Source organism: Octodon degus, unplaced genomic scaffold (genome assembly GCF_000260255.1).
Source record: "Octodon degus isolate 3935 unplaced genomic scaffold, OctDeg1.0 scaffold00053, whole genome shotgun sequence".
In the NCBI taxonomy this organism is placed as follows: Eukaryota; Metazoa; Chordata; class Mammalia; order Rodentia; family Octodontidae; genus Octodon; species Octodon degus.
The window spans coordinates 6021226-6031907 of NW_004524629.1; the positions used below are offsets into that span (position 1 = coordinate 6021226).

Here is a 10682-nt window from a genome sequence, read left to right on the forward strand (position 1 = left end):
TCTAAGCAGGTGCTTTAGACCACTGAGCCATCTCACCAGCCCTATAAATACATTTAGATTCAGCTTCCAGAAAGATATCCCTTCCTAATATGTCCAACACTGAACACTTTCCTAAGCTTTTCCCACACATTCTTCAGAAACCTGTTCAGCCTGCACTGCCTAAGACTACGAACAGTGTCACCTACTCAAATGTTCAAATCAACAGCCTGGGAGTTGCTTTTTCACCTATCACACTAAGCAGCCATCCAGTCCTGTTTTTTCTACCCCCCACTTTAGTTTCTCTCAAATGTATGCCTCACCTCTATTTTTTCACTACTTATACTGCTTTAGGCGAGGCCTTTACCGCATCTCATCAAGATTCTAACCCATGTCTTCTAACTAGACTGCTGTGATTTAAGTATAGATTGCTCCTTCCAAAATTCATGTTGAAATCAATCCCCATTAGGAGATCTTAAGAGATGGGACCAGCTAGGAAATAAATAGGGTTCTGCCTTCATGAGTGGATTAACCCATTATTGGACTGATAGATTAATGAGTTATGTCACTAGTGTTCTGCTATTAAAAGCCAGTTTGGCTTCATCTCATACCATGATTCTCCTGTCACCTCAGGACTTGCTAACAAGACCATTAACAGATGTTGGCGCTCAACCTTAGACCAGAAACGTGAGCTAAAATAAACCTCTTCTCTTCATAATGTACCCATAATGTACTGTGTTGTGTCATTAGCAAAAGAAAACAGATAAGACACAGACTCTTCCTCTAGTCTTATCCTTCTCCAACCCATCTTCTACCCTTATCTCATATGACTCCATTCACTTAAAATCTTTCCCTAATTCTTAACTTTCTGGGTCCTCTACCTTGAGGAGCAAGCATTCTCCAGAACCTCAGGCCTGGCCATGTCCACATGCCAATGATGGGGCACAACAATTGTTGCTGAGATATTCTACACACTTGTCTCCAGACACAAAGTACGATTGCCAAATAAACAGGGCATGTGACATGATCTGAGGTTTTGCATGGTGAACAATACAACACAGGATACATTTTATAAGTTATTTTATAATGAATCTCACAAAGAATCATATACAAAGAATGCAGCAATCTCTCTATACACTAAATACCAAAGAATTCAGCTGAAGCCCTGGATCCCACAACAGTGTCCTATATGCATCCAGCTGAAGACCTAGGGCTCACAACAATGCCTCCCACAAATCCAATTGGAGGCCTAGAGCCTGAGACAATGTCTCATACAGGTTGGCTTCACAGATCTGCACTGGCAAGGCCCAAAGGTCAATGGTGGAAGCTACAAAGTCCATGCCAGCAGGATAAAGGATCTGTGCTAGCAGGCTGAGGGATCTGCACTAGAGCCAGAAAGCAATGTTCAAGGTAAGAACCAGAGCTCCCCTAAAAAGCATCACAGTCACCCTAAGCAACAGTGAGGTCCCTAGCTCCTCCAGGAATGAGGAAAGATGAGTTTCCATTAGGAAAAACAATGTGACATGCTTTTCCAGGAGGCTGAGCAGTGCACAATCTTCTCCTCCAGAGCCAGGAAATAATGCTCAAGATAAAGACCAGAGTGCCCCAAAAGTGAACTACAATGACTGTAAGTGAAAATGAGGTCCCAAGCTCCTCCTTCAAAAAGAACAGCCAAGTTTATCAGGAAAGCCAGCATGATGAAGTCCTCCAGCAGAACCGCCAAGAAAATTAGCTCCCCAACAGCTTCTCTAAATAACTTCCCTAACAGCCTCTCCCAGCTCTTCTCCATTTCTGCCTCTTTTGCTGCTGGCAACAATCCTCAGGTGGGCCTCCACACTAGTTCAATTGAGTTGGGTGAACAAGTTGACCACCAGTTAACAATCTACTACAGCATGGCACTACATAATTTACTTAAATAAATGAAAAGGCTTTAGTTAAACATATTACAGAAATAAACCATTCTTAGATGACTAAATTTTTAACTATCTGATTATATTTTACTAAGTGCCAAAATATAAATGGCTTTGTCAAGGGTTCCAGCTAATGGGTTTGGGTATTTTATGTATATATAACATTCTATTTAATTGCCTTTAAATAGAAAACAATATAATTAGTATGACTTCTATGATTCCAAACCTGAAATTCCTTAGGGTCATTCCTTCAATTAAAGTCTCCCTTTTTTTTTTTTTTGAACCGGGGATTGAACTCAGGCCCTTGCGCTTGCCAGGGAAGTACTTATTCCACTGAGCTATTCCCCCGGCCCGGTCTCCCTTATTTGTAATGGAAGGAATAAATAACGAAATTTTGTTTAAAAGGTACCAAGTCCTACATATTTGTAAGTAACTGTTTTATTTTAGCATTAAATTTTTTGTGGGCTTTAAAAGAAATATTTACAATCTCAAAATTGTAAAGATTTACACCAAGAGTTTCAATTAATTAGCTAGGTTATAACTAAATAATATTTTATTAATGCAGCGTTATGCACAACACTATTATCTTCCCCAAAATTCCAGATTTCCTGGGTAGTTACCTTTTAAATAAACTAATACTTTGTGTGTGTGTGTGTGTGTGTGTGTGTGTGGTACCAGGGGTTGAACTCAGGCCCCTGCGCTTGCCAGGCAAGCGCTTATTCTACTGAGCTATCTCCCACCAATACATTTTAAATGACCAACATTTAACAAAGTGTTATATTCCTGTCACCAGGCTCAGCCCTTCATATAGCCTATTTTCACTGCTGAACCATCTAATGACTGCATCAGGCATATTCTACTCACATTTAGTAAAGGACAAAGAAACAAAAAGAAAAGACTGCTTTGAGCCAACTTAGAAATCTTAAGCAAACAACTCAAGATCAAGCAGCCAGTATGCAGCAGGACACAGATCCACCTGATTCAAGTGGTTCCCTGCTGCTCCCCTAAGGATAGATGGAGGAGGGTCGCAGACTACAGGATCCTGGACGAGCTACAGTTTTTCTGAGCCTCACTCTCTGTCTGCTAAATGAGGGTAACAATAGGACATACCTTTGGGTAAGTACTCCATAGCTCTCATCTGTCACTGTCGAGTGTCCTATCATGCTCAGTATAAACATTACTCCCATGAAGTACAATAAGCTTGTCTAAGAGCAAGTCTAGCAAGCACAACTAGTGACTATTGATGTTTAAGCTTTTCAAGTTATACCACCTTGTCCACATCGACTCACACGTCATTTCAGTGTAAGCACTACGGTGTGAGCACAGCACACTACCTGAGGCTCCAGGACAGACTCATGAAGGACGGCCTGGGTAACAGGGTCTTGGTTCACCATGATGGGACCATGAGAGGGATCAGGAGCCATTGTTACATTTGGAAACCCTGCAGAAGGAAATAAGTCATGATGACTTTGTCTCATTTAACTGACTTCACAAATTCTATACTGCTATAGATTTGTGTTTGCACAAGAAAATCTCAAATAATAATAGCAGCAGCTCACACTGAATAGGCCTACTATACACTATCACTGCTTTCACACTCACAAAATGCCACACAGTACGTATTATTTTATAGATCAATAAGCTGAAACTTAGACTATAAGCCACTAGCTCAGTTACTCTAATAAACAGTTGACACAAGACTTAAATTTTATACTAAAACTTGTTTTTTGAGAAATTGAAACAAAAAATTAAGTATATACACATCAAAATGAATAATGTGCATCTGATGGAAGGCAAAGTCTCTTTTAGGGAGAAAGTGAAGTTTTCAATTTTAAGCTTTAGATTTCAAATTAAGCCTCACTCAGATTATACATCAGAGATGGTGAACCTTTAAAAGCCTACGACAACAGCCTGCTGCAGCACATGTGCCACAGGTTCACCACCACTGTTTCACATATGTATTTTTTAATTTTATAGTAAAAAACTGAAAATTGTCAAGTTTAAGCTAATGAAATACTGCACATTATGCCATATTTTAGTAGATAATAACAATTTGCCTCTCTTTAGCTGAATAATTTGCAATAACCAGTATCCTTTGTAAATAGCAAACAAATCATAACAATTCTCCCCCTACAAACCCTGTATTTAATCTATCCTGAACATTTGCAATATATAATAATATTATACCTGAAAAAGAACATTAAATTCTTTCAAATACTCAGTAAGGAAAAGATGCTTTTCTCTGAATCGAATACCTGTGCGCCTGCAAGGAGCATCAACAAATAGATTTCTGGCTGCAGCCATCAAATGATCAGATTTCTCCAACACATCCTGCATCTGGTATTGATCAGAAAGAATCTAGACATGCGTTAATGACAATTATGATTCAGAAACAAAACGTTTACTTTTCAAGTCACACAAAAAAAGCATATATAAGGAAACTGCATAAAATAACCACGAGTCACCATGTCCCTCAAATCCTTCAGTGACGATATCCTTAACTACCAGAAGATGGGGCTATTGCAATTGTTAATGGCTTTCAAATAACCAAAAAAAATTGCATTAAATTATGGCCCACACAAATATACCTGTATATGTAACAAAAATTTTATTTAACCTTTCTCTATGAGAAATACTTTTAGATTTTAATTTCTATTCTATTTTTAAAATAACCTACTAACTTAATTTCACAATTCATTAACAAATTAAGATCAGCAGTTCAAAAAACACAAATTAAAGACTGTTACAATCTTAAAGGTGTTTCAATCACTAAAATAATGTCATAATGTATAATAGGTGATAATTAAAACAATTCAAGATGAGCTTTAGGATTAAACAAATGGGAAGCGTATATAGCAACTCTTAATGGACATGAAAAATCTAATATCCAATACCACAATTTTAACAGGAGACCTTAACACCCCCTTATGGGATGCTTTTGTGTTTATGAAGAAGTTGGTTTTCTGTCGAGGAGAAGTATGAACTAAGAAAGTCCCTGTAACTCAGCCTCTGATCATGTGCTTTCCTCTTAGGCGGCTGCATAATTCTAAATTAAGGCCAGAGGCTAGAGTAAAAAGGAAATCAATTCTATCTACGACCACCAGGTGGCACTTTTAAATTGAAAGGAGTCAAAATTGTTGTTTGGTAACAAATGCTCTTACCAGGCTTTCTCTATATCAGAGAATTGTATGTGACCATAATTATGGTTTTAGGACACAGAAAGTTAAGTTGTATTCTTATTTTTCCCTTCTCTCTTCCCACTAGACCTAGCCAAGCAAATCAGCTATTCAGCTGGTGAGAAGAGTTCTGAACTCATTCCTCCCATAAAGACCAAGCTTTCGAATGTCAAGGCCAAGAGCACAAGATGAGTTCTAGGTCCAGTCAAGGAAAAATAGGCAAAATCCAACCTCTTTAAACTTAGGTTTCCTGACATAGCAATGGAGACACAACCACCTCCTTAACCCCACATGGGTATGACAGCCTGGTGGACACACTGAAAACCTGCCTGGCACTCTGGTGATGTTTGAGCATGCTACCACGCTATAAATTACATTACCCCTGAAGCAATTCTGTATCCCAGAATACAGAGATATTATCTTGCAAGTACATGAAATTAAAAGTTTAGGAAAAAATGTAAAAGTATCAGAATCTATTAAAACATAATTACAAAAAGCTGATGTTGGGCCAGCCAGATAGCTCAGCAGATTAAAGTGCCTGCTGAGGCAGACATAGGAACTGGGGTTCGATCCCTAGCATGCCGTGTGGGCCCCGCCCCCGGGGTGACCTGTCACTGGGCATGGTGGCACGTGCCTATAATCCCAGCATGTGGGTGGCTGAAAACAGGAGGATCACTGAGTATATTCTGTGTAGAGAAACCCTACAAAGCTGATTTCATAACATTTAAAATAGCTGTTATGAAATCAGCTTTATTTTATTTTATTTTATGTATTTAGTAGGCCCTGTACTAAATACATAAACATAAAATAAAGCTGATTTCATAACAGCTATTTTAACTTAAAGAGTTTACTATAAAAAGAGAACACTGATCCATCAGAATAATTATTAAAGACCTCAAACAAACAGAAGCAGACTGGAGGAATACTCTACCAATCATATTGAAACCTGATATTAATGAGGTCTCAAGGAAAGCTACTGCCCTGCCATCTTCTGCAGTCTCTGCTCAGGCTCCTTGGAACAGATGGCTTGAGTGGTCAATAGTAGCAATGCACTGTCCTTCCTTTGCTCTTCCTAGATTTATCATTTGCCTCTTAAAACTCGTTCTTTTGACAGGTAAGCTGATCTGCACAAGCCCATCTGCACATACTGCAGTACTATCCCAAATGCGTTTGCAAATTACAAACTGCAACTGGTGGTAAAGTTTGGATTTCCAAAGGTTAGCCAGGGTCCCTGCCAAAACATTACCAGAAACTCCTCTTTCCTCCCTTTTTTTCCCTCTGACCATAGAAACTAAAAGGAAATGAGAAATTACAAAGGGACTTCAGGAGTATTACACTTTTGGAATCTGTGAAATCCTTATGAAAGCTTCCTTTCTCTTAAGCACAAACATTTCATATTTAGTATCACTGAACTAAAAGATGTACTTCATTTTGACTCGGTGATTCTTTAATAATTTAGCCTATAAATATACACATCCCCCAAAACATATTCAAGAACCTATCACCTATTTATGGTGGCAAGGCAGGAGGCAATGTGGGTAGCATACACTGCTACTTATCCTCCAACATTTCTTCTTCCTCTTTGCTGTCAACAGCAGCACCCCCAAGATCTAGCCAAGTACACAGCAAGAATTCCCAACCATCTTCGCAGGTGAGAATGACCATGCGATGACTTCCTGGTCAACAAGGTACACACCAAAGCTTCTGGAAGGGAATGAACTACCTTCTCTACTGTTGGTCTGCATACAACTGAAGGAAGCTGTGACAGCCACCTGTACTCAGAGACAGAAGCTGCACAACGAGGGCTGCAGACCCATTTCCCAGCTCCTGCACCTCTGAACTGTTTCAAGAGACAGAAATAAATCTCTATTTTGTTCAAACCATTTTAATCTGCAGTCCTTTTTTTCCCCCCTGAAGTTCAATACTATACTCTAATGTATAGCCCAAGTGGCCATCAATAAAATACTGACAAATTACAGTAAATCTATAGACCATGTGGTTGTTACAAAGAAAAGGTAAAACCTAGAGCTGCTGCTCACTGTTAGTCATTTCTCTAGCATGTGCAAGGCCCTGGCTCTGATCCCAGCACCACATTAAAAAAAAGAAAGAAGAAAAATGGACCTTTACACACTGACATGGAATAACTTTCAAGATATATTGTTAAAGGGAAACAAGTGAACTCCATTAAGAGGCTTTCAACCCTACAGAACATTAAAATTATTCAGAAAACTGTCTAAAAATATCTCTGTTGAATCCCTGTTTCTATTATATTTAATACTAGAGAAATTCAGGACATGAGAAATGGTTAGAGAGGTAAAACTAAGGCCCAGAATGTGACCCACTGCTGTGGGGTTCCCTTTTCCTGGATAGAACTGTGTCTTCAGCCCTTTCATTTAAATGGCATGAACTGTCTGAGATCACACGTTACTTATCTGTAAAAGAGCATTTTTTTCTCTCAATCCACTATTCTTTTCCCAGGCTCATGTAAACATTTATTTGGGATGTATAATCCTTCCTGATATGTGAGACTGAAGCTTTCTTATTCCACCAAGAACCCTATGTTCTCAAAAGACCATGATTTAAAGCTGACACAAAAGGTCACCCAGACTGCCCAGTGCCGTAAGCTTTAACACAAATAAGAAGCAATGTTACAAAGCACATTTCTTTACAATGATTTCAGCTCAAATCTAAAAAAGTGGTTTTGCTGTAGTTTCCTCTTATTTCCCAGATTGTTTATCCCTACATATTTGATTACATAGCCAACATTCTACATCTGGCAAAAAGTTAAGCCTAAAATAAATGGATTACTACCTCCTTGAAAGAACACACAGCATTCTTTTATTTACTTAGTTTTGCTAAGTAATCTAACAGCAGTGCTACTGAACCAAAGAAAAATAACTGTTATTTTTCTATACATAAACTAACAATAGTTTATGTATAGAAGAGACTATTTATGTGCCAAGGAGCACATTGATCACTTCAAAATATTATCTAAACACTTCAAAGATGGGACAATTCAGGCTAAGAAGTTCAATAATTTAAGGTCGCAGAGTTAGTAAGTTACACAGCAAGAATTCAAACCACACTAGACTCCAATCATCATTTTGCTACTTTTTTCAAAGTCTACATACAAATTATAATTCTAAAACACAGTGAATGCTTAAATTTTTAAAATTGCAATGAAATACATTGTGTCATTCAGCCCCTTCAAAATATTCCCCCATGGAAACTGGGTGTGATGGCGTGTGCCTGAAATCTCAGTGCTTGGGAGACTGAAAACAGGAGGATCACATCTGTGTAGAGTCCCTGTAGATCCTGTAGACCCGATACCAAATACATTTACAACAAAAACCCTAAAAATACACATTAATCACACTGTTCTTGCCACTTTCTGAAGCCGTTCTGGAGGCCCCCTTCCATGGGTGTCTTTAGTTGCACTGTCCTGGTGGCCGTGATGTCCTCAAATGATTAACCTTCCATTGTGATTTTTTTTTTAAATTTTATTTATTTATGTGTGTGTGTGTGGCCAGCTCAGCACACCAGGGGACGGGGCTGACTGGCATGTGGTGCTGGGGGATTGAACCGCAGTCCCTGTGCTTTGCTAAGCTTGTTCTAAGTAGGTGCTTTAGACCACTGAGCCATCTCACCAGCCCTTCATTGTGATTCTGAGGAAGAGCCAGAAGTCACACGGTAGCAGGTCCAGTGAATAAGACAGATGACGATAACACTGTGACATTTTTCCAAGACTGTCTTTCCATTCCAGGGCACTGAACAGCAGCATCCACTGTATTTTTATCATATCGCTTAAGGATGCTCACAAAAGAGGACTTCCAGGACTGTTCCAGAAAGTGCAAGAATGGGATAAGTCTGTTCAAAAGGAAGGGGAATATTTTGAGGGGGATTTATAGCAACATGTCTATTGTAATAAAGTTTTTATGTAAATATATATTTTGTTTGATTAGTTTTTTTGAGACAGGGTCTTAGTACATAGTGTTGGCTAGCATTAAACTTGCTTACATAGCTCAGGCTGGCCTCAAACTCACTGCAATCCTCCTGCCTCAACTTTCCATGTGCTGGAATTACAGGCATACACCACCACACACAGCCATATTTCATTTTATGATCAGCCTGTGTAGATCACTGTATGAAGATGCAATTACTAGTCTCTCTAAAGTGAGTCAATCTCTTTTTTCAAATTCTTCATTCATATTAGCATTACCTCCTTCATGATAGACAATCTAGTTTTCTCTAGATTCCAAGTTTCTGGTTTCTGCTTCCTGCATTTTCTTCTCAGAGCTTTTTCTTGGAGTTCCCAGTGTACTAATGCCCTATTCTTTGATTTGTGTATTTCATGACGACGAACCTATATAGAAAGAAAAAAAAAGAAAAAAATATTTTCAGCAACAAGTAAGTTGCCTAGCCAGGGATGTAGCTCAGCAGCATAAGCACCTGCTTGGCAAGTACAAGGTTTTGAGTTTGATTACCAGCACTAAGAGAGAGAGAGAGAAAAAAAAAAAGAATTTGCCTATGCAGATGGTAGGATCACCTACTCATCCAATTCATCACTTTCTAATTTTTTGGTTACACATATACATGTTTATATATATATTTATAGCCAATTTTTTCACAGTCTTCTAAATTTTCAAAAGTAATCTTTAAAAAAAAGAAGTACTGCCGGGGAGTTAGCTCAGTAGAATAAATGCTTGCCTGGCAAGCACAAGGGCCTGAGTTCAATCCCCGGTTCTGCAAAAAAAAAAAAAAAAAAGAAGTATGTAGAACTAGTATATCTACCTAAAAGACATACTGAAAACAGTATTAATTTCAATTTTTCTCCAACACTATCCAATAAACTAGTGTTTTTCAAACCATGGGTTAGGTCTCATTTAATGGGTGGTAAAAATCAATTTGTGGGTCAAAATTTGACATTTCTCTCTTTCCCCAAGCATAATGTAAAAGGCACACTAAGTCATCTTTGATGAAAACACATCATTTTTGTGATAATCACTTCACTATTGAGAATTAACTGTGCAGCCCTTTCACATTTTCATGTGGAAGTGAGGCACAGAAGTGGTAGGAATGCAAGGAAAGTGGAATTCCTGGGACAAGGAGAAATGAACCACAGGTCTTAAGGAAGCAGCCAGGTGTAATGGCACATGCCTGAAATTCTAGGCTAGTGAAAGGCTGAGGCAGGAGAATCACCATTTTAGCCCAGCCCAGACAACTTAGCAAGACTAGCTCAAAAATCTTTAAAAAGAGGACTGTGGATATAACTCAGTGTATTAAAGAGGGGACTGTGGATATAACTCAGTGTATAGGTTCTGTGTTCAATTCCCAGTACCAAGGAGAGGAAAATATGAGTTACAAAGGAAGAATGTGTTGGGATAGTTAAGGAAAAAAAGCAGACATCTGACTTTATAGGTAAGTACTTTAGTATTCACAACTCAGTGTAAACAAAACTCAATCTGATAATTACTGAATTTTCACCATGTAAATAAGAAATGAGTCCATTAACAGACTAACAACTAAACATTATGCGAGGGCTGGAGAGATGGCTCAGTGGTCTAAAGCACCTACTTAGAACAAGCTTAGCAAAAGCATCAGGGACCGCGGTTCAATCCCC

At 38.6% G+C, this 10682-nt stretch overlaps 1 protein-coding gene across 3 annotated transcripts in view; it reads right to left on the reverse strand.

The window, feature by feature from the left end:
• Spice1 (spindle and centriole associated protein 1) overlaps window positions 1–10682 on the reverse strand; it is a 53335-nt gene that overhangs the window by 32458 nt on the left and 10195 nt on the right. For all 3 annotated transcript variants that reach the window (XM_023717660.1, XM_023717661.1, XM_023717659.1), the window contains exons 4-6: window positions 9282–9425; window positions 4142–4244; window positions 3221–3327 (exon numbers count right to left, since the gene is read on the reverse strand). In XM_023717660.1, coding sequence (XP_023573428.1) covers window positions 3221–3327; window positions 4142–4244; window positions 9282–9425 — 354 coding nt within the window. The remainder of the gene's footprint in view (window positions 1–3220; window positions 3328–4141; window positions 4245–9281; window positions 9426–10682) is intronic.